Below are 24,216 nucleotides of genomic sequence, written 5' to 3' on the forward strand. Positions count from 1 at the left end.
CCTTATGTGTGTCTCCCTCCCTTTCTCCTCTCTGACTCCCTCTCCGTCTTTTGCCATGCAGTCATACTCAGCTCGACTGTTAGCTTTCCACCTCTCGTTCAAGGGCAATTCATTTCCTTTTTGCTTTTGGCCTCTGTGCTCTTTCTCTGCTCGGATCTTAGACCTTCCATCTCTGCTCGGCTTCAGCTTGAAAATGTCTCCTCCTCATTCTTCCTGCTCCCCCTGGACTCTCTGTAGGTGTCCCGTGCCTCTGAAGAGAGCAGTCTGAGGCCCATCTCCCCTGTGTGTGGGGGACCCAGCACTGCAGCGACCCAAAATGCAAACACTGAGCTGACTTTCCTGCTCCCTTCTCTTTGCTTACTCTCCTCTCCTCTTATTCTCCGCTTCATCTTGGATGCATTCTCTTCCCACACAGAATCCACCACACCTCCTAGGGTGGGCGGCTTAAGGCTTCATTTGCTCTGGTGCCACCATGAGCATTCTCACAGCACCATGTTCCCCTCAAAGATGTGCTGGACTGGCAGAAAGTGCTCTTACCCTCAGCACACCTTTGGCAGTTTACCCATCAATGGGAATGTTCTGTTGTGTTCCTATATCATATATAGGCGCCGTTACGGAAGGATGCTAGCTGTATCCTGAGCACGGCGTTCGTTCGCTTCTGGAAGTTACAGAGTATTAACAGTAGTATTGCTGGTTGCGCTAGATGCTCTCTGAGGCTCCTTTCAATCCTAGGAGTCTTACTTCTGTGGTTCAAGTTAGAGCAAAATGCTGCTTCGCTCATATTTTCTTAGATATTTTAGTAACGTCATCATGTTATGGTATTCTAAAGCCATAAATCTGAATTAATCATATCAGTTTTAACTCTTGATTTTAGGAAATAGCTAATAAAAAAATCCGGTCTCTTGAGAAAACGACTTTCCACAGTCGTATATTTTTTTCAGGAATAACACCAGCTGAGTTGCTTTTTAAAGAGTGTAGGTTAAATTAAGTAATATAGGTCTCCTTTTAACACACAAGTAACCAGCTTGCGAGGCCAAGGTGTCCTTTTTCCCATCTTTTAATGTCGTCTATTTTTATTAAAATGCCTGGTGGTGTCAGTGGCATTTAGCTCTGTGGCAGTATTTTCAGTTAGAAGCTGTTTTTTTTCATGAGTGCCTTGTAGGAAAACATTCGGGCTGTCTGCAGTTTTTAAACTTTCTTATTTCATTTTAATGAATAGATAAAAGGCTTAATTTCCAGTTTCAGACAGTTTTTACTTATAATGTTTCCATAGCAGCATTGATTTTTTAGGTTCGATATCTTGGCAAGCAACTAATAATAACCCTGTGGGGCTGGTTTTAAAAACGTAAATAGAAAAATAAAGGTGTGGAAACTCTGCTCTTTCTCTCAGAGGGTTACTGAAAAAGCATCCTTTAAGCATGCACTTTTCAGAATCTCTAGCTCTGAGGTTTTCAACAGCGGAAAATGGTCCTGCAGCACAGTCACAGATCATTTGTGATAATGCGCAAATTGCTAGTTTGAGTGAGCCTGTGCCAAAGGATAATCATTAACCACGGTTGATTAAATTCAGCTCCTCCTGTGCTGTTTTGGAGGCTCTTTACCTGTGTGCTTGGCTCTACAAGGCTGTCTGACCCTGGTGGCATGCCTTTTCACTCTTCCTGTTCTCACATTGGCAAGAAAATGATCAAAAAGAGCAATATGATAAAAATGTCTTCTCATTTAGGAAAAGTCCCGAAAATATTAGTCACTCCGAACAACTCAAGGAGAAGGAGAAGCAAGGCTTTTTCAGGTCAATGAAAAAGAAAAAGAAGAAATCTCAAGCAGTAAGTACCTAGCCACTTTGCACACGTAATGGCATATGTTTCTGCTGTATTCTGTGGGTGCTTTATGCATTGTACGTGGCAATCAAAGTGAGTTCTTTTCCTACTGAGACTTGACATGTATAGACTGTGTATGTCTCTTTCTGAAATTCTGAACAACTGTGCTCGTCTCACAGAGCTTTTTCTGGATTTAGCAGAAAATCTCCAGGAATAGAAGAAATTTCATTTGGATGAGAGGGAACACTTAAAACCTTTCTCAATAAACTTCTTATTCATGTGGATTTATATTCGTTTAAAAACCTATGAAGAAATGGGATTTGTTTCTCTTTGGGGGCTTAACGATACACAAAAACTTAGGAAATGGTTTTGGTTTACATTTAAATCTTGAAATTCATAATAATCACCATTCCTTATTCTTAGCTGGCTAGTTGTAGAATCCCCGTGTTTACAAGTGTGTCTCTGGGCCGTTTAGTCACAGAGAAGATTGTGTGTGACATTTCAGGGCTTGCTTTCCTACGAGAACATGCTTCCCCTGTGATTGCACTGTGAGAAGGACTCCACCTTATCTCCTGCGAGCGCTCTGCCTGAACAAAGGGCTGGCTCCCGGGAACCATGGGCCTCACTCCACTCACCCAGCCAAGCCAGGATTCTGCTGCTAGTGACAGGAGCAAACAGTCGCTCCCTTGGCTTTCTGACACCTTCCAGACGAGGCAAAGTTGAGTTAGCCATTTTAAATGTGTGCTTCTAGTTTCACTTCATACATGATTTACTCTCATGTATTTGAAGAGGAAAAGCCATAATCAAAATGGCCTGTTCAGATGGAGTTCATTGATTGCATCTGTAAGATGAGTTGATTAGACCGTGTTTCTGAGGCCCTTTCCAGGATGAAAATTCTAAGATTGTGACTCAGTGGTAAGTAAAAATGAGGGAGAAGATAGTGAAAAAGTGTAGAGTAACTCAAAGTAGAGATTTTTGTCTTAATATGTTCTAGCAGTGTTAATCTCCCTAGATTACCCTTACATGACACTTCTTTCACTTACTTAGTAACTTCATACATTCAATTATTAGATAAATATAAGCTCATTACAGAAAAATTGAGAATAAGATCATTTTTGAGCTTAACAGCTTGCCACAAATAGTACTAGGGTTCGGAAGTATTTCCTCCTCGCTTTTTAGCCTGTGCATGTGTTTGTGGAAAGAAGGTGGGGGATTTTGGATTTTCTTTTAGTTTAAGTAATAGTAATAATTTTAGTACAATTTTGTATTCTTCCTTTTAATAGTATATCTACATATATATCGTACTACACAAACTTAACTTTCTTCATTTTAGTGGCTGCATAATATTAAAATGAGCTTTTAAAAACCTGTATCTAACTGAAACTCACTTAAAACAGAATGTGAAGTCAAAATGCTCTTCAGTCAGATATTACTACATTTGCTATTTAGACTCGATGAACAAATACTTGTAGACTTGATTTAACCTAGGAACATTTAAAATATTTAAGGTGCTAATATAAAGCTTTTATCACTGTAGAATGTGTTTATCTACCTCCTCCTGACCACTGTCATTTTGATTTCAGGATTTTTATTCTTAACCACAGGTCTACAGCCATTGTGAGGGGATTAAGTGATAGAAAGTAGTAAGGGAGAAGGAATTGAGAGTGTTTTTGTGCATAGGTTTAGATTTCGATGTCTGTCTGCCTTTGCCCAGCATTAACCCTGAAGCCGCCGACCCACCACAGCACAAATAGAGTATATATACCTGTTGACTGACTTTATTCAGGGTTTGAGTCAAATGTTATATCAGTGTTGGAGATTGGAGCAGATAGGAGAAGTACTATTCCCTAGCATCCTTTCCATCCACTTAATCTTTTTATTGAGTTTTCCTCAGTTTCATTTTTAATATGCAGAATAGCTACAGAATATCTCTGCACAGGCTGTAATGCCTTAAGCCTTCCAACTCAAAGTTGTTTGTACCTCTGCATTTTTTTAATTAAAAGAAAAAGAAATAGAAGAACTTTGGGCTCTAGAGTCAGATTTCCAAAGAGTGCTCAGGACAGCCTGCCATGCCTCAGGCTCCTAAGCCTGCTTTGGAGTTAACTCTGCCTTCTTTGAGCTTTTAAACATAATTAAAGTTAATTTTTTTTCTTTTCACTTGCTAGAACCCAGCAAAAGGAATCTAAATAAAACAAGCTTTGAAAGATGTAAGGCATTGTAGCCTTTGCATAAGATTCACAAAACTTGGAATCTGATACCCAGTGCTCAAGGAGAAGCCTGACATTTTAAAGTGGAGGTGGATCCTAAATCGCATTTAACCCCTTTGTTTCACTAGTGTAGGAACTGCATTCAAGCAAGTTTTGACCTTTCCAAAGGCATACAGTCTGGTGGGAGAACTAGAGCTGCTCCTCCTGAGTTGAGAACCAGGCCCACGCTTAGTCCGTTCCGCGGGCCTGCTTCGGTGGAGAGCCTCTGGAGCTCGATTTGGACCTCTTGAGCAGTGGAAGCTACACTCTTCCTGGGGTTCTTTTCGTTAGAACAGGAAATTTATGGGGGATTTTACTCAGATGTCTTTATATACACAGCCATACACATTCTAGTTTTCTCTATTGAAATAATCCAAAACAGGGAAAAGTGATGCCCCAAAATAATTCTGTATTGTAAAGGTGCCTGCTTTGATTCAAGCAAATTTGGAAGCTGCCTTAGGAAATCTGGCTTCAGCTACATACCCAGAGAGTTACATAAGCCCTTGGAGCATATGGTGACTTTGCCAACTTGGTAATTGTATCCTAGTTAGTTAGTATCTCAACTTGTAATGATGCTTCAATTTATAGATTGAACTTTCTGTTTCTTGACTTCCAAACCAGTATGCTGAATTGTGCAGGATATTTTCCACTGGGTAAATATGTCTAACAGTGTGAAGCAAGGATTCTTACTCAGTGTTGATACCCCACAATCATGATATATGCCTCTTCCAAGTGATGTTTTCTGGTTCAAGAGTTGACCAGTTTCAAAAGGATTTGCAGTATCTTTTTCCCCCCGATTAGACAGATTACATGATAGATTTTTTTAGTTGCTCAAGTCCCCCTTAGCAATTAGGAGAAGATTGAAGTTCCTTAGTAGCTCCTTATATAGAATTCTTTATAATAATCATATTTCTGATAGTAAATTCCTAGGTGTTTTGTAAGTTTCATGTGAATAGATGTGTGTAGATCTCTAGGCATCCCTGCTATAGGTACTGATCATGACCGTATGTTATAGCCTTAGAAAAAGTTTGTATTTGTCTTAAATTTACATCATTAAGTCCAGGTAAGAAATGACACAAAACCCCTCTAGATATACAACACAGAGATTTTTTTCAGTGACTGTTAATATTTAATTATTTGAGGGCTTCCAAGGGCTAGTAGTTTCAATAAAAGCTTTTTTTTTTTTTTTGCAATTAGTTTATTTTTATCTTATATTGCAGACAGATTCCACCACCGGGGAGAATCCAAGCATCAAGAAATCCCTCTTCCCTCTTTTTAATTCAAAGAATCATTTAAAGCATAGTTCTTCTTTGAAAAAGCTTCCTGTAGTCACTCCACCCATGGTACCCATTTTTACGTATGGTAGTCCTGAAAACTGCTCCAGTAAACTTGTTTTACTGATGACAACGGCATGTCTTATTTTCATGGGGTCATATTCTCTTTATGCTAGTTAAGTACCTGAGCCAGTTCCATAAATTCACTGACATATAAATCCTTTGACACTCTGAATTTTCTGAACCGGTTAAAGGATGTCAAAGCATAAAATCTGCTAAACTAGTGAAAGGCTAGTTTGGATTGTCTGATTAGCCAATTCTTGGCAGACAGCATTCATGAAACCCCTTATTTCCTGTAATGAATTAAATTGACATTGATAATGAGAAAATATCTTTGCATTTGGCTCACAGAGTTTAACACTTGGTTAGCAGTTTGCTTCTTTGCAACCAAGTTGAATTGACCAAATTGAGTGAGCTAGCAGGCTCCATGAAAAAAAAACAGCTTCTATTAGTTGGTAACATGCTCTTTCCTTGCCTGGCTCTAGCTTTTGCTGGTCACTTAGTTTAAAGCCACAGCTTTTGCTTGGCCTTTGGCATTTGTCTCCTTTGTTCACCAGAATTGGTGAATAGACCAATTGCATTCCTCTGGAATTTGTGGTGCAAATTTCCAGCATTCTCTAGGATGTATAACACCAGACCTGGATTTACTGGGTTTGGGAATATGATTCAAACCATATTTCCCCAGTTTGCTTTCCTTGAAAACCTACTAGACTTCTTTGGTTCCACCAAATGTGGTGTTTGGATCATCTTCCCAGCAGGAAAAAAAATTTTATTTTATTGAACTGGTTCGTCACCTAACTGCAATATGAAATGAGGATACGACAGCAATTCCTGGTACAACCCAATTTAACTGCTCTCTCTTACAGCAACTAAAACTAACAGCATGGGAATGCTTTAAGGGTTGAGGTTTTTAACAAAGCTGCATGACATCTGCCAATTTTTCCTCACGCAGGGAAAATTATTAAGAGGGCAGCAGAATTTAACTAGCATCACCTGCATTCTGAACATTGGGAGAGTTCGGGTTTCTTTTTTTAATTGGACTTTTGTTTGAGTTTTAGTTTGGTTGGATTTGCTTTTTTGGTTTGGTACTCCTATTGGGTGTGGTTGTATATCTCACCCCAGCTTCTTGGCATGCTTTTTGAATCTTTGTCCATATTTTGCTCTAGGTGCCCAATTCTGATGGCCCTGATCTTCTGACATTACAGAAAGCCATTCACTCTGCTAGCACTACAAGCAGCAGACCCAAGGAGTGGCGCCCTGAGAAGATCTCGGATCTACAGACCCAAGTAAGTGGGGCCTGCACCTCTCCTAGACTTTCTGACTCTGTAGGGACTGTCTGTTTTAAAGGGAGGGCTGGGTGCAGGTAACTTAGCCTGCAATGTTACAAGACCAAGAGCTCCCCTAAATGGACACTCACTGATAGCCAAATGCATCTTGGGAGCCAGGATGGATCTTATTTCAGTAACCCCTGTCCTGGGAAAAAGGCAAGCTTCCATTGGGTTTCATCTGGCTGGTGAGGGGTGGGGTAAGGGGACATAGAACACATAGTCCCAGCCCTCTAATACTGTACACCGCAGGAGAGAGAGAAGATCTCTAAAGAACCGTACCTCTTGGTAAAAAGTGAGTCGTGCCATAAAGTGTTGGGGGAGATCAGCAGAGATGGTGGGAAGATGAAGTTTGTGGTGAAGGTGGTAGCAAACGAATTGGACCGTGAAAGACAGATATGGTAAGCTCTATTGAAAGAAAACTCTAGCTTCTGAAATCCTTACTATTTTGGATAGAAAACAGGCAGACAGCTGCATTAGGAGTTACATATTAGACAGTATGGTAACAGACACATTTATCTGCCACAATGGAAGAATAAGCATAAACTGAATGAGTAAACTTCTCAGATGACTGAGGTTTATCTTCTGTTAAACAGCTATTTTGGTTGGAAATATTTTAATGCATTTTTTCAGTATCACCTAAGGAGCATAATAATGTAATGTACCTTGTTTTTAATCATATGCAGTATCTCATAAAGCCATTATTCCTGTGTTTTATAATTTCTGACAGCCCTTATGAGTTCTGTAGTCTGTAGGGTTACTTGTGCCTATAAATGACCACAAATACCTGTGACTTGGAAGGTGGAGGTTCACCTTTCTTGGGTTTTTCCATTCGTTCTAACTGTAAGCTGTTACTGAAAGCGGCTGACAGGAGTTCCTCAAATGGCCCTTCTCTTTTCCCAGCCATTTGTATTTTCTTCTTCTTCTCATATCATACAGACTGAGGGGCACAGGGAATGTAGAGAACCACATATCCAAATTTACTGGGAACATAGCCAAACCAAGAACACATGGCCCTGAGTGAGGGCCTGATGCGATAGTCCCAATTTTAAAAAAAGAAAGAAAGTGGAAAACAACTGGGGGGTTTTAGAACCTTCTTTGTGAAAGCATTTCTTTGGCCATGAAGCTCCCTTAGTAACTTTGTATCTCCAGCCCAGTGTGGATTATTATAATCACTCCGTTAGTCAAGTGCATGCCGTCAGGGTCTGTAAAAAGCACAGGAGTCTCATTGTGCTGTCATGCCAAAAGCAAACAAACAGTCAAAGCAAAGCAAACGTTTTGGAACACTCAGTGTGCAGAGTGCCACGGGTCCCCCTGCGGGGACTTCAAAGATTTCTTGGAGAGATTGAAGTGGTGGTGGAGATACTTCCCTCGGAATGATTTCTACATGAGTCGGTTCTCAAGCCATTTACCTTGGAGTTCAACACTCTGTGCCTTCAATTTTTACGGTGTTCCTTGGAATCTTCAGTATTTATTCAGACTTTGCCAAGCCCTTAAGTGCAAGTCCCTTGTACCATGACATGCGGAGGAAAGGTGCTCGGAGGGAGCCCAGCAGGAGGGACTGGTTGTGAGTGCTATGCACATCTCTTCTGACAATGACCCTGACACACCCTCAGGTGCAGGAAGAGGAAGAGAATGTGCCACCTTTCACCTCCGAGGAACTGGAGGCTCAGCAGCTGCCTGAGAATAGTTGGCTAGTGAGACCACTTGCACGACTGGGCCTCCTGCTTGGAAGCCAGTCTCCCTCTGCAGTGCAGGCCTCTGGGGGACTTTTGGCCAGCAACCATGTTGGACAGACATGCTGGCAGGTAGTGCCACTGTGAGCCCTGTTAGCAACTGAGGGCCTCCTATGAAGGAATTATCTTGTAGGTTCTGTAGGATCTTTTCTTGGTTCTCTGTACTTTGCATTATTAATGCCCAAACTGTGTGTTGCCACCACCACTCCCAAAAAATAAAAATAAAGTACAAATGCAGCAAGGGGAATGTTCAGATTTTGTAATATTAAGGAAAAGGGAAAACTGAGGACATAAGAATAAAAAGGGCTATACGATTTTTAGCCGAATTCACTTCTACCTAATTACAACATCACATGCGTTTCAGCTTCTCTTGCAGCTAGTTATGGTCCGATGCCTAGGTTCTAGCCGGTGAAATCTAAATGGAACCATTATGTGGCGCTTTGGGGAAGGCTTCTCAACAGGGAAAACATATCCCTCCGCCCTCCCTCCTGTTGTTTTTCCTACGCCTGCTGGTCAAATCATGAGATCCCATGAGAAAGACAGGATGCAGCCAAGTAGCAGGAGCCTGGGCCTTTGATCAGCGCCATGCCAGCTCCAGGTGTCTTCTCTAGGCATCTGGCTGCTTTCATGAAGGAAAATGACTCTGATTTTGTTTGAAGAAACCTTGAGAGCAGATGCAGCTGGTCCAGCCTCTCCTCCCACGGGCTTGCCTTTCCCGACTCTGCCCAGCCATCTCAGATGTGAGCTCCGTTTCCTCTCGGCTTTGTGGTCTACTCTAAATTAAACCCTCCGTGCATTCTCATCCTTTCTTTCAGAGCCAGCCACTAAAATCCCTGCGCAAGCTGTTACATCTCTCTTCAGCCTCCAATCACCCGGCGTCCTCAGACCCCCGCTTCCAGCCCTTAACAACTCAGCAAGCCAAAAATTCCTTCTCAGAAATTCGGATTCACCCCCTGAGCCAGGCCTCTGGTGGGAGTAGCAACATCCGGCAGGAGCCCACGCCAAAGGGCAGGCCAACTCTCCAGCTGCCGGGTCAGATGGATCCTGGTTGGCACGTGTCCGCTGTGACCAGGGGTGCCACAGAGGGACCTTCCTACTCTGAACAGCTGGGTGCCAAGAGTGGGCCAAATGGGCACCCTTATAACAGAACAAATCGCTCCCGAATGCCAAACCTGAACGATTTAAAAGAGACAGCCTTGTAATTTGTCCTGGTGGGGGTGGGGGGTGGGGGGAGGCGGGGCCACAAGGCAGTTGAGAGGGGAGGGTTGGGGTGGGGGTGGGCCAGGGATCGGGCTGGGTGGTGAGCCAGCATTTTCAGCTTTATGAAGGTGTGTGCAATATTGTATGTGCGGGGCCGTCCGGCTCCTCACAGTCACAAATGCTAGTCAGGGATCTTAGAGCCACGGGAGCAGCTGAGGCAGCGCGGCTCCCCGCAGGTCTTGTGTGAGAATGGAGAGTGTGCCATGGAGGAAGCAGGAACTGCTGCCAGTGTCTCCCGCTTCCGTTCCCGCTGTAGTGCAATCTCTGTGGAAGCTGGGGAAGCCAGGAAGCGTCCTGGCACTGCAAAGGGTAGAAAAATCCATGTTGACCTATGCCCTTACCACATATTTTTTTCTGCCTAGACTAAGTGTGGGGTTTATTGTAATCCAAGAATATCCCTTTGAAGGGTTAGCAGATAAACTGTATGTCTTAAATTGTTTTCTAAACTTCCATATTTGATAGGATTTGTAACATTTATTTATAATTAATGAATATTGTACTGTTATAATCATACCTTTTCTGTTATAATGTAAAGTTATTTTGAGCTGTTTGGAACATTGTGAAGCAGTGGGACAGCTACAGTAGTTTCTATAAAAACTAAACAGTAACATTTATATATTGCATCAGGAGTATTTTATTCTATATATAAATATATATGGTAAATATCTGTCTGTTTTATAAATATATTCCTTTAAAGAAAAGTATCGTTATGACACTATCTGCCATATTTTTATACATTTGTGATATGAAGTGAGTATGATACTTCTAATAAAGGGAGTCGAATTGTGGCTACATGTGACTGTAACAGTATGAACCTTGCTCAACCTTTAGGCCCCAGCAGTAGCCTCTAGACGTGGTCCTTGGTAACAGACGAAGTGCAGCATCTCTTTCCATTCTTGCAGGGGAAGACAGTGAGATAGGCCAGTGAGGAGTCTAGCAGACTTCGTGTCCGTCCTCATGCACTTGGCTCCTGTTCGTGTCCAGGGATATCGTTACTTGCACATAAGGATAGACTGAGGCTTTACTTGTGGGTCTTTGTAGAGAGAACGTTCTCTTCTGCTTAGCAGTAGTGAAGAGCGTAGACCAAAGATTTGCCAGTGAACAGTCTCTGTTGTGAGGTTGTAAGAGGCACCTGTCTGCAGAACTTACAAACCAGCTCCATGCTCCTGAGTAGTCTGCTAGCCTGGAGCCTCTTGGCTGGTGGGGTGTGTGGCATTTCTATTTCTAAACGCTTTTTTTGTTGTTGCTCCTTCTAGTGTATTTAAAAGGCTCCTGAAGCAATTGCAGATGTAAAGAAAATTGCTATATCCATTTTTTCATCTTGGGAATGTCCATTTATAACAAGGTCATCATGCACACCTGTACACTCTCCCGCTCTCCCTCCTTCTCTCTCATCAGAACAGGACCTGCCTTTCCCCCATCCAATCTCTGAATTCCCAAGTTGCTCCCTATTATGATGCAGGCTGTGGCCCCCAGGTGTCACAGCCTGGGTTTCTGGGCCTTCCTTGACAGCAGTCACCTCAACACCATCACCTGTCATTGGTAGCGGATTTTTAGAAGTAGTCTCTTAGCAATAAGACTTTTAAAGTTCCCTCCCAGCCCTCGAAGAGGTAACTTGTCAGTATTTATTATTACTTGTTCCAGAATTCTGAGTGTCAGTCCCTGAATCCAAGTCAGCCATAACCAAAATGTGCTGGCTGACTGTTCGCTCTCCCCACAATTTCAAGAAGCATAGCTCTGCTGATTAAGAAGATTGTAAGGAAAACGGTCTTAGTTTATTCGAAGCTTAAATTGTGTGCATATTACATTTTTATATAAATACTATACTGATGTGTATTGATTATATATAGAGGCCATTTTAAGGTGCTTTTTATTTAACTTTAGTAAGTGGAATAAGGCACTAAAATGAAACTCAACTGGGTACTATTGAAACAATTTGATTCAGATCAATAGTTTTGCATGCTGTTTAGCTCTTTTCTATCTTGTTTCTTTCTGTTTTGGTAGCTCTGGATTCTGGCTTTTCCCAGGCAGCTGCTTGGTTATACAAGTGAGGTGGACCCTCAGCAGTTTTGGCCTGGATGCTAATGACTCTGACAAGGTATATATTTAGCTCATCTTTTTTCGTACTAGATCTGTACCTTGTATTCCCTCCTTGCAAACCAGAAACTACAATTTTGTCTCTGGAAAGACTTCTCACTGTGCTGTGCGCTTAGGAAGTGCGCAATCCCATTGCCACACTATGGCATTTGAGGGTCGTTGTCACCTAGGGGCTGATTTCCCGTGTTGTCATCCTTGCTAACACTGGGATCTCAGATGTTTGCGGAACATTTATATTAATGATGGTTCTTCAAAGAAGGGCTAAAATAATTGCCTTCTACCTAGAGCAAAGTCAACCTGACTGATGAGTCAATACATACTTTTCACACATTCCCGGATTTGAGCCAGAAAATATCTACAATGTTAGCAACTAGTGTTTTTGAGGTAGCTCTTCTATCCTCTTCTCAGCTCTTGTCTGCTCTGGTTTTTCCTTGATTCTCAGTAAGCTGTAAGTGAACTACAATCCACATTTCTAGCCTTGTAATTCTCTTCCTGCTTGCAGAGGGGACGGTCAAGTTCTCTCTCAGCTCTGATGGGCCCTCTCTTGGCTTTTTAACTGTTGTTTTCCCCTCTGGTTGATGAAGAATTACTGACCTCACAAAGATTGTCATCATGGTAGGGAGGACCCTAAAGAATAAAAAGGTTGAAGAAAGGCTTATAAATTACTTTGTTTTATGGCATAGCACTGATCTCTTTTTGAAAAGAAATTCTTCACTGTTTTTACTTCTGTCTGCCATCCTCAGTTTTCTTCTCTGAAACTTTAACTGAACCTTGTTCATTCTTGATCTGAAATTGAACCTCTGTCTAGAGCCCAAGACCAAAAGGGAGTGCTATGTGCGAAGGGGTTCAGGGAAGCTATTTCTACAGCAGTGGTTCTCAACCAGGGGCAATTTTGGCCCTCAAGGTACATTTGGCAATGTCTGGAGACATTTGGTTATCACGACTTGAGGGTGGTGGTATACTACTGGCATCTAGTGGGTAGAGGCCAGGGATGCTGCTAAACATTCTACAAGATATAATACATCCCCTCCCCCCCAAATAAAGAATGATCCAGCCCCAGACACCTAGTGCTGAGGGAAAGAAGCCTTGCCCTTTACCACCGCAAGGCCGCCCGTCCGCAGAGCTCGGCTCTGACATTGTTCTCTCCAGGCTTCAGAACTGCACGTAAGGACTCCTTCAATCTCTTGAACGATTCTAGTCTCTTGATCAATCTTCTGCCACAATTCTTGACTCCTTAGAATCCATTCTGTTGTTCATTTCCGTTGTCTTGGGCCTGCTAAAAGGTGCATACTTTGGGAGGAGACCACAGTGACTTTATAGATTTAAGAATTTAAATTCTAGGTTAGCATCTTTAGAAACTCTTTCATAGAGCCCTGAGGCTTATATTTAGAAGCAAGCAACAGCCTGGCAGATTGGCTTGATTTTTACCAACTGCTCTAAGGCACCCATGGCTTTTAGCTAAGTCTCCCGAAAGAGTCTTTTTTTTTTTTTTTTATTCAACTCATTTAATAACTCTTTACAAATATTAGCATATGGCAGACTGGTTAGAAGCAAAAAAAAAAAAGTCTATATTGCTGGTTGTGATGTGGCTGTTGTAAAAGTATTTGTGCTGTATGCTTGGGTTAAATCTGTTTTAGAACCTGCTTTAAGATTCACCATGTGCACCTGTACTTTAATTCTAAGCTAAGAGCCACGCTGGTCAGTCTGTAGTCACGCCTGTATTATCAAGTATGTCGTGGTTGTAGAGTCAGCCAGTTTAGCATGATCCTAATCTGAAAATTAGTGGACTACACTAGGAAATGCTAGCCCATTTTCCCTTCCCGCACCTCTTAGTTGATATCATAGGATCCCCACTTCTTAAACTAGTTTTTAGAGTAAATAAGGGAAAAAAAGCCATTTATTTTCTCCTAGCCATGTATTGAGAATGATTCATAAGTGTACAACTTTTTTTAAAGGCCAGAGGATTGCTTGTAAGTGTATAGATAAATTGTCCATTTCTGTTCACCTAGCTGCTGGTGGGGACCAGGCTCCTTGGCATTCATTGCTAGAGCTCAGCTGTGACTCAGTCAGTCTGCGTAGTCTCTCCTGGTCACAACGTGTTTTTCAGAGAGCGTTGCTTTTAGATCTAGAAGTTCATTGCCTCCTGCATTGTAGAGGGGTATGGAGCTCCACGTGAGTACAGACTCATACTTTTGTGGACTGGCAATGTGTTGTGATATACTGGACCACATCAGAAAATAGTGCATATGTCCTTGCCTCTTCTAGTTCATTGCTAATGGGGTGTGTAGGCAGAGCAAATTTGTTTGTGGCTTCAAAAACAATTCAGCCTTCTTTGAAAGGGACTGCAGAAGAGACCATGCAAGATCCCTGTCCCTAATCTCCAGAGACAGACTCTTATAAGAAGGTCCTCCCAGAGACTTCAGTGGCCAGATTATAAAAAAAGAAAACAGTTCCTTGTGAGCAGTTATAATTTCCTCCTTTTGCTTCTTGACCAGCTGAGATTCAGAATATCTTTAAGATCTGGTTTGGCTGATTAAAAAATTCTGCCTTGGAAGCCGTGAGTAAGAAACCGCTCAAGAAAGTGAAGTCCCTCATCTATGGACACCCGAAGTCAGGAAACTCCGGGCCTGCTGCCCCATGTGATTCCCTTTTTTTTTTTTTTTTTAATTGAATGTACTATAAAAGATGGTAGACTTGTGCAAGCCAGTTACTACGTGAGTCTTCACTTCCCATAGTGCTTTGTTTACTCACCGACATTAGGCCTGGGCCTCACTCCACCTTGCTCTGGGCGCTGACCCTCCTTTCTGTATATTTACTGTAGGCTATTAAATATGGTCACGACCTACCTTGCATTCTCATTCAGCAATGGTTTACTCCAACATTTAAGGGAGATTTGTCTCTTGTTTCGCCAGAAAAAATTTGTGATAGTCCACACACTGGATTTGTAGGGCCAGTAAAACTGCAGCAGTGAGACTGGCTTCATTTCTAAGGCCCTTCATTTCCCACAAATCTAAGCTCTCTAAACCCCATTTGATCTTCCTTTGGAATCTGAAAATCAAGCTCCGTGTTGTATGCAGATTAGAAGTTGCCTTGTTCGCCATTCTTCAGCGCAGAGTTTCAGGGAGAAAGAGGCCTTGTCTGCTGCTCCGTCCCTCCTGTTTCAACAGACTGCTAAGACTTCCTCAGGACTTCTTTGGTTGGGGATTTTACTTTCCCAAAAGACTAATCTGATTCATTTCAGGCATAGACAAGATTGTCCTAGTGCTCTGCTTCAGGTCTAATCAGAAGAAACCCAGGAATAGAAAAGGTAGATGCCTTGACTTTTGTCCCTGCGTGGGATTGAAGTGTTTATTGCCAGAGTTGTCAAAAGCTGCAGTTCAAACTCGGAGAGTTTCATGAAAACAAGTGACGCTTTTTCTCCTGGAGAATTTCTGAGTTCTCCACCATGGCTTCGATTTTCCAAAAAGGAAAGCAAAGCTTGCAGAAAATCCATTTTCATCAGAGATGTACAATTGACTCTAGTGGGCAGTCTGTGTCCCTCTCCTTGTTTACTCTTCGGTCACCGATTGAGTCAGGCTAGAGAGGTAATGCGGTGATTGAAAGGAGTAAATTCTCGCTGTAAACTTGGAGTGATTAACAGAAACAAACCAAACACAATAGTTACGCCAGATTCCTATCTCCAAGAATTGCTTTGTGCCGTTTTAAATTCAGGTAGTTATTCTGTATATACTTAGATGACTATTAGAGCTTCTTCGATCTCTTGTAAGTTTAAAGGAAGTATCTGGGAAGACACAGGACGGGGTGACATTCATGAGGCCCTGTTCATGCTGAAAAACAAAACTAGGGCTAAGCCAGAGTGATGTGACATCCAATTTGTGGTAGATGAAGAATCAGTGGAAATTCTTAATTGCACAGACTTTATAATCCATTATATAAAGTGTAATTCCATACTTTTTACTGTGGCAAGGATGTGACGTGGTTGTTAATCTTTTTAATTTTTGAATCCAAACTGAATTTAAAGTGTTGAATACTTAAATTCCTCACGAGCTAATTATGAACCATTTGTAAAGTGTTTCTATAACTCTTTGTATCATGTGTTGGTACATCTTATCAAGTTTTTTCTGGCATGTATTCCATTATAAACTTCTGTAAAATTTCTATTGTTGCTGTAAATATTATACAAATATCTACTCCGTGGTAACCTTCATTATCAGCATGAAATGGTTCATTTTTACTGAGCACAATGTATTTTTGAATGGATCTTCCCAAATGTCTTTAATAAAATGCAGATTTTGCACTGACTGATGTGACTGCCAGGCCTGTCCCAATCTTGAGCACTGTGGTCCTTTGCCTTTGAACAGCAAGCAGCCGACTTGAGCTCCTTCTTTGTAAGAAAGAACACATTCGAATTCAAATGAGGGATCGAGGGCCTTGGAAGTTGTAATCAGTTTAAGGGACAGAAATTAATGTAAAGCAAGGCAAATCCTGTTACTTAATGATGCTGATATTTTTTTTTCTATTGATAAAGCTTTTTTTCCCCCTACTGCATTTTGAAAACTTTGGTTTCTTTTATTCCTGAGTGTTGTCTGTCGCCTCTGCTCACTTGGTGGTTTGAGGAGGATGGGAGGAGATGCCGACCTCATGCCTGGTGCTATGGAGGAAGCAAAGATGGACAGCTCCTTGAGGCTTTCATCTTGTGCTAGAGCAAGGGCTGCACACTTTTTCTGCAGAGGTCCAGATGGCTAGTGTTGGGGGCTTCGTGGGCAGTAGGGTCTCGGTTGGCACTACTTGTAGTGCAAGAGCAGCGTAGTTGAGATGTGAATGAGTAAGTGTGGTTGTGTTTGGATGAAACTTTATTTACAAAAAAAGCATGGTTTACTGACCCCCCTTGAAGGCCCTTTTGTCAGTTGAGAACTAAATAGGTAAGAAGGTGAACTTGAGTAAATGCTCAGTCACGGGGAAAAGAACATAAATGATGTGGACTCTTACACGTGAACTGTCATGCAGTTTTCTTTTTCTAAACAAAGTGTGGGACATAAAACTTTGTGCTTTGTAATCTGAGAAGCACTGTGTCAACCAGTTCTTCCTGAAGTGGCATGGAAACTTATGGCTGTGATTTCGGCTATACTTTTATCATGACTCAGTCAAACTATCTGGGACTTACCTTTTTTTTTCTTTCTTTCTTTTTTAAATCCATTAATAGCATTTGCCATGGCCAGGCATAATGCCAAGTGTTTGACTTTTGTTATTACATTTGCTTTTACACAACAATCCAATGCAGTGGGTGCTGTGTATCACCCTCATTTTACAGATGAGGAGACAGGTTCACCTACTGCATGTGAACTTACCCAAGGTCACCCGGTTGCAAGGCTGTTTTGAAGCTGAACAGGTGCACTGCAAAGTCCATCCCCTTAAATACTACTAAGCAGTGTGGTCACTGCATCTCCAGGTATGGAAACTGACATGGAATATAGTAGTGGTCATACTGAATTGATTTGAGAGTGGCCATTTCGTTGAAACAAGTCACTGGAAGTCCAGGGACTCTGGTATAATGGTTAAATCCAGGGTCAGATTGCCTGAGCGGTGTCCTGGCTTCACCACTTAGATCTAGTGTGACTTGAAGCAAGGGACTTTTTGTCTTTATGCCTCAGTTTCTTTATCTTTACATGGAGATAGTCATAATCCCTAATCCATAGGGTTGTTGTGAGGATTTAATGAGATGATAACCTGCCAAACACTACATATAAGGTCCCACTAAATAGTAGCTTTATAACCGTACTGCTCTATTGGTGACCCAGCTGGCAGTCCCATTGATGTTGACAAAGAGTGTCACTGAATCTTGAAGGCCAAGTACAGGAAACCCAGTGAGAGGTCACTAAGCATTTTGATGCATGTTTCCTATCTGATCTTCATGTCAGCCCTGTGAAGTGGTTGGGGTTACCAGTGGCCCAGCTTGGAGCTACTTTTGGAATCGCAGGGGAAGCAACAGCCCTTCTAAGTTGTTTGTCAGCAGACAAAAAGATGGGCTTCTGTCACCAACTGTTCAAAGGCTCATTTTAGGGGCCAGTCTTGTGGGCCCTGAGAGTGGATGCATAGCAGCATCTCTGTTTTGAAATACCTTTACTTTGTCCAGGTCGCCTCCTCCCACATTGAGTACCAGAATCCGCTCAGATTTTTTTCTTAAGATTGGCTTAATGCTACTTCCTTGTTCATAACCCTTCATTTAATTATTTTAAAATCTGCAAAATGTTGTGTATGTTTTACCATAGCTTAAAAAAAAATCTTCAAGTGCAGACCACATTCTGGCATTTCTCAAAATAAAAGTAAACATGTTAAAATAAGGTAAGAGTGAATTTTTGCTACATTACAGGTTTATTTGTTTTTTTTTAATCAGAAGTTTCCCCACAAAGAAATGATACCGCAAAAACAGTTCATGTACTTAACCTCAAGACCCTTTAGGCCTCAGATTTTCCTCAGTGAAAGTTTTCCTTCCTATGCATTCTGTCATGAATTGAATGAAGTAAATAATCAGTATATTGTCATAAGCTGAGACCTGCGGATAAATGTTTTATAGAACTTGGTATCTTGTTGATTAAATTTTGAAGTATTGAGCATTTCCAATGTGAAATCCCAGCTGACTTCTTTGTAGAAATTGACTCGTTGTTCCTAAAATCCATCTGGAAATCCAAAGGACTCAGGGTAGCCAAAACAATTTTGAGGAAGAACAGAGTTGGAAGACTCACATGCCCCAATTCCAAACCTTATTACAAGGCTACAATAACGAAGACAGTAAGGAAATAAAATTGTGAGTCCAGAAGTAAACCCTGAGGTCAGTTGATTTTGACAGTGGTACCAACATCACTCAATGGAGAAAGAAAGGCCTTAAAACAAGTGGTGCTGGGATAACTGGATCTCCACATGCAAGAGAATGAGGTTAGACCACCCTTCCCCCCCGCAATCTCATACAATATGCAAAAGTTAACACAAGATGGATCAACGATCTAAACATAAAAGGTAGAACTATAAAATTCTTAGAAGAAAACATAAGGGTAATTATTCATGACCTTGGACTTGGCAATTGTGTCTCAGATAATGACACCAGAAGCACAAAAGAGAAAAAGAAATTAGACATCATCAAAATTTTTAAAATGTTATGCTCCAAAGGACTTCATTCGGGGGAAGGGGAAAGCCAGTGGGAGGAAAATATTGGCAAATTAACTATCTGATAAGGGAATTATATCTGGAACATACAAAGAACTCTTACAACTCAATAGGTTGTAAGCTTTTACATGGGCAAAGGATTTGAGTAGATTTCTGCAAACATGTAAATGGCCAGTAAACACATGAAAAGATGCTCAACATCAATAATCATTAGGGAATTACAAATCAAAACCACAATGGATACCACTTCGTACAAACTAGGATGGTCATAATCAAAGACAACAACAGGTGTTGCTGAGAAACTGAAAAACTCATACATTGCTAGTAGGAATGTATAATGCTGCAGGCACTTGGAAAACTAGTGCTTCCAAAGGTTGAATATAGTTACCATGTGACCCAGCAATTCCACTCCTACGTGTATATACAAGATAAATGAAACGTTATGTTCATGGCAGTATCATTCATAATAGCCAAAAAGTGGCAACAACCCAATTGCCCATCAATGGATGAATGGATAAATAACATGATGGTCTATCCACACAATGGAATGATAATCAGCAATGAAAAGGAATGAAATACTAATACATACAACAGTGGTGAACTTTAAAAACTCTGTTGGAGGTGGGTGTTTGGCCTAGAGGTTAAGGTGCTGGTTGTGCGCATCCCATTTTGGAATGTGTGGGTTCACTTCTTGGCCCTATCTCTCAATTCCAGTCTTCCTACCATGTAGACCCTGGGGGGCAGCAGGTTCAAGTAGTTGGGTCCCTGCCACCCATGTGAGAGACCTGGATTAAGTGCCTGGCTCTGGGAATTTGGGGGAGTAAACCAGTGGATGGGCTGTCTCTCTTTCTCTGCCTCTCGAATAAACAAGCCAAAAAGAACCACTATGCTAAGTGAAAGATGCCAGTCACAAAAAAATTACATATTATATGATTCCATTTATAGGAAAGGTCCAGAGGTTGCCTAGAGCTGGGGTGGGCAGGTACATTAGTGGGTGATGGCTGTTAGGTGCAGAATTTCTTTTGGGGGCGATGAAAATCTTTTAAGCTTGATTGTGATAATAGTTGCATGACTGACTATACTAAAAGTCAATGAATTGTGTACTTTAAGTGAAAATTATGTGGTATGTGACCTTTATCTCAATAATGCAGTTACAAAACAAAAATTTGCAACAATTACTAGGAGAACCTTCACACTGGCCTCACACTGTTTTGTTACTTTCTTTTTAACCTAAACTGTACTCTTATTTATGCCTGTGTATGATGTGCCAGTTGTGGAAGGTCCTTAACTCGGGCTGCTGCCAATTTCTCTGATAATTTGTCATGATAAAAGTTAATTTCCATGTAAGCGTCTCTCTTTAGACATTCTGCTTCAAATGGATTTGTCCATGTGTCCTGAGGCCAAGGATGGGTGTCCGCCGCCCCCTGGCCCTGAAGTGATACATTTATATTTGGGAACAGATTGGGCAGGGCAAAGCATTTTTCCAGTGTCAGGTATATGGCATGGAGAGTAGCAGGGTGCTACGGCAAATGTAAAGCTGCTAGCCCCAAAACAGCAGGGAGATGACAAACACCCTCAGACTCCCAGGCTCCCTGCTTAAGGAGCTCCTCCAGGAAAAGAGGGGCAGGCCAGACCCTTTGCTTCCCAAAGAAACGTCAGGAGCCAGTGTGTTTGGGTGTTACAAGGCAGAGGTTGGAGGGGGAGCAGCCAGGGACAGGCTCCTGGGCCTGGCTGGTGTCAAAATATGTTCAGTTTGCTTGAAAACAGTAGCTCTGGATCAAGGGAAATGCCAGCATGTTCTTGTCATCTGGGGTTCCTAAACGTAGAAAGACTGCTGCGTGGCGTGCCGCCTGGCCCATATATTCACCTGCCATGACCATAGCTGGGGCTTTCAGCCTGAATGGGCTGCAGAGTTGAGCTGTAGGCCAACAGCTCGGGCCCCTCCCCAGTCCCTGTGTTCCTGGCACTAAAGACCCAAACCCACCTGCAAGGTGTGAACTCAGAGCAGGGGAGGCTATGTTCCTGTAGACATTCGGTCATTTGTCATGTATGGGCTCTCAAGAGACCAGGCCCATTGTGTGATAGGCCACAGGCTGCCATCCACCACACTTGGGCCTGCTCCCCTGCCACCCCTGAAACCTTCAGCTGCCCACCAGGTGCTCTGAAATTCTCTTTGGCCACAGCTGAATGAAAGCCAGGAGGAGAAGTGTGCTCGCTCCCTGCTGCATTCACAGCAAGGCTGCTTTATGAAACTCTGTGCCAGTTTTGAATGGGGTAAAGCAAAAGAGTTTTCAAATTATCAGGGCTGCTTTGTGTTCCCCTGAGACTGCACCTTTCATCGTGTCACAGAGAGACGACAGGGAAAAAAAAAAAGTGAAGGCAGCAAATTATCCCTGCCACTTAGGCTTTTGTGAGAAAATCGTTTTTAGGGATGTATTCTTTGTTCTTATTTTCTTTGGCCCTGAGTGGGGAATAGGTTCATTTATTCTTTTTTCTTTCACTGGAATCAGAAGCTTTATCTGTTTTTTAAAAAGGAAATACTTTCTACCCAGCTCTGCAATTCGAAAGTGCTGTTTGTCCCAGTGGTGTGTCAGGGCCCTCCCGTGGCCCTGTGCGCCCTCCACCCTCTGGCAGGTGCCAGGCTGAGACGGGCATCAGGCACACTTGCTGACACACTCCAGCAGCTCCATCCGGATGGCAATGCGGACGTGCCAGCCCAGCGGGATCAGCCGGATGAAGCGGGAGATGATCGGTGGCCGCAGCAGGTTCTGGACTGTGGAGCTTCGGTCCGAGTTGCCATAGAAGACCTAGAGAGAGGGAGGAGGTCCTGTCACCACCACATCAGGGGAGGGAGAGGGAAGAACAACTCCTGTCTGGGACAGGCCCCAGCTTTCCACTGTGGAAGCTCTTAGAAAGTGGTTAGAGCACAGAGAATTCGCAGGTGTTCCCCAGATCTGACCTTGAGTGATCCTTGGCACCTACTTGCGTGTCTGAGTCGCTATGTGGCGACGTCTGGAACTGCACCATTCAAATGAAAGCCACTTGCCACATGGAATCATTTAAATTTAAACAGATTAAACTTAGAGAAATCCAGTCCCTTGGTCATATTAGCCACATTTCAAGAAATCAGAGGCACATGTGACCGACCAGTGGCCACCCTGTTGGATGTCACAGAAATGAACCTCGCCGTCATCACAGACAATTCCTTGGATGGCACTGATAAAAACGCCTCTTCCGGTGTGGGCGCTGTGGCACAGAGGATGACCCTGCTGCTTGGGATGCCTGTGTTCCATATCGGAGTACTGGTTCGAGTCACACCTGCTCTGCTGGGTCCAGGCTGCTGCTGATGCACTTGGGAGACAGTAGGAGATGGCCCAAGTACTGGGGTCCCTGCCACCCACATGGGAAATCCCAGTGAAGTTCCAGGTTCCTGGGTTCAGCCTGGCCAGCCCTGGCTGTTGCAGGCATTTGAGGAGTTAACCAGCAGATGGAAGATCTCTGTCTCTCCCTGTCTCTGTCACTCCTTCAACTCAACTTCAAATATTTGAAAAAAGCAGAAAAGAAAATGCATCTTACCACACATTTTGTGTGTTTATCTCTGTGCATTTTGGCCAGAAGTTTTGAAAAGGCCCATCACATTTGTGAGAGGGATGTTCTTCTGTTGCCAGGGTATCCCAAGTGGGGCAACTTGGGCCTCTGAAGTTGTGAGCTGGAGCTAAAATATGCGTTCCTGCTTTGATACAAGTGACAAATACCTTTTAGACTGATTTTAAAACAAGTTTAGAAGACGCTAAAAACTAGAAGGAAAATTCCAGAAAGGATTTGCTTAGTGTTTTTCAGGATGGAACGTAAGAAGGGGCAGTAGATGTTTTGGGCCCTATTTCTAAGAAGTCATTCTTTGTCCTCATTCCAGAGTTGCGATGTTTGTCCCAATGACAGGAACCGTTGCTTTCCTGAAAAAAAATCTGATTGTTGCATTTGGCCTCCTCCATCCACCAAACAGGAAGGGCCTTGTCCGCCATGACCTTGCCTTTTTCCCCAGGGGCCATCCTCGCTTAGCTGTTTGTCCTTGAACCCATTCAGGTCAGCAGCAGATGAAGAGGGACCGTGAACCAGGCTCTGCTGGGTTGCCCAAGTGCCAGAGTGGAGTGCCTCTCTGCAGAGCCAGCCTGGCCTTCCGAGGCACAGGGCACGAGAAACAACTCGTGGAGAGGCCAACAAACAGGAACAATGAAATGAAATGTCCACAGTTTTTCCTAGTGTGTTCAAACTGCCTGGGGCCGGCGCCACGGCTCACTAGCTAATCCTCCGCCTGCGGCGCCGGCACCCGGGTTCTAGTCCCGCTTGGGGCGCCGGATTCTGTCCTGGTTGCTCCTCTTCCAGGCCAGCTCTCTGCTGTGGCCCGGGAGTGCAGTGGAGGATGGCCCAAGTGCTTGGGCCCTGCACCCCATGGGAGACCAGGAGAAGCACCTGGCTCCTGGCTTCAGATCGGCGCAGCACTGGCCCTGGCGGCCATCGGGGAGGTGAATCAACGGAAGGAAGACCTTTCTCTCTGTCTCTCTCTGTCTATAACTCTCTCTCTGTCTCTCTCTCACTGTCTAACTCTGCCTGGCAAAACAAAACAAAACAAAACAAAAACAAAAAAACTTTCTGAGATGTCAACCCAGGAATGTCTTGCTCTGCAGATTGTCACCAGAGACCACAAAGCCTTCTGATTCTTCACTGCACGTGACTACTTAACCTGATGCAATGCAGAAATTCACCCATGAGGCCGAAGGACACTGAGCATTTCCAAATGGCCATGAGTTTCCCATTCATTTTTACTCATTGCCAATAACACAGTCAGGGGCCTACTGAGTTAGTCTACAGTGAAAACGACCTCAGTGGGCAAAGATGAACAGCCTGTAGTCGCCCAAAGGTTTCAGCGCCCGTGTCCACACTGGTGCAGTCCTTGTTCATAGCCATGTGCATAATTAAGTGGCGAACTTCTAGGTTGTCAAACATATCCCAGCCGGGTCTCAGTGAACAGTAAGGAGAGGCTGTTTGTATAGAAATGGGCGATGGTCTACCCGCATGGCTAACAGATCAAGGCAGACCCATATAGCAGAGTGTTCAAGGATCCAGACAGTTCGACTGGGCAGTCTTGAGCATTCAAGCACCTATATACTGATGTGAGAATGCCCTCAAGGTGTTCTTGAGCTCATTCTCAAACTGTGCTGGGCACCAAAGCTATGGCAAGG

The 24,216-nt window shown here is 43.0% G+C and overlaps 2 protein-coding genes across 14 annotated transcripts in view; one reads left to right on the top strand and one right to left on the bottom strand.

Annotated features, from left to right (window-relative positions):
• Positions 1-24,216, top strand: part of CDKL5 (cyclin dependent kinase like 5) — a 221,712-nt gene that overhangs the window by 189,035 nt on the left and 8,461 nt on the right. For 7 of the 12 annotated variants that reach the window (XM_089324161.1, XM_051826953.3, XM_089324160.1 and 4 more), the window contains 4 exons: positions 1,724-1,823; positions 5,284-5,406; positions 6,564-6,683; positions 9,274-9,671. In XM_089324161.1, coding sequence (XP_089180287.1) covers positions 1,724-1,823; positions 5,284-5,406; positions 6,564-6,683; positions 9,274-9,660 — 730 coding nt within the window. In that variant the 3' untranslated portion in view covers positions 9,661-9,671. Of the gene's footprint in view, positions 1-1,723; positions 1,824-5,283; positions 5,407-6,563; positions 6,684-6,974; positions 7,124-9,273; positions 9,672-24,216 lie in introns of those variants that run through there. The other 5 variants (XM_070067274.2, XM_070067276.2, XM_070067277.2 and 2 more) reach the window with 5 other exon arrangements.
• RS1 (retinoschisin 1) overlaps positions 12,205-24,216 on the bottom strand; it is a 32,465-nt gene continuing 20,453 nt past the window's right edge. Inside the window, exon 8 of one of the 2 annotated variants that reach the window (XM_070066319.2) lies at positions 12,205-21,783. In XM_070066319.2, the coding sequence (XP_069922420.2) occupies positions 21,631-21,783 (153 nt within the window). In that variant the 3' untranslated portion in view covers positions 12,205-21,630. The remainder of the gene's footprint in view (positions 21,784-24,216) is intronic. The other variant, NM_001109823.1, reaches the window with a different exon arrangement.

Source organism: Oryctolagus cuniculus, chromosome X (assembly GCF_051225735.1).
Source record: "Oryctolagus cuniculus isolate XC-2025 breed Fujian yellow rabbit chromosome X, ASM5122573v1, whole genome shotgun sequence".
NCBI classification, from domain to species: Eukaryota; Metazoa; Chordata; class Mammalia; order Lagomorpha; family Leporidae; genus Oryctolagus; species Oryctolagus cuniculus.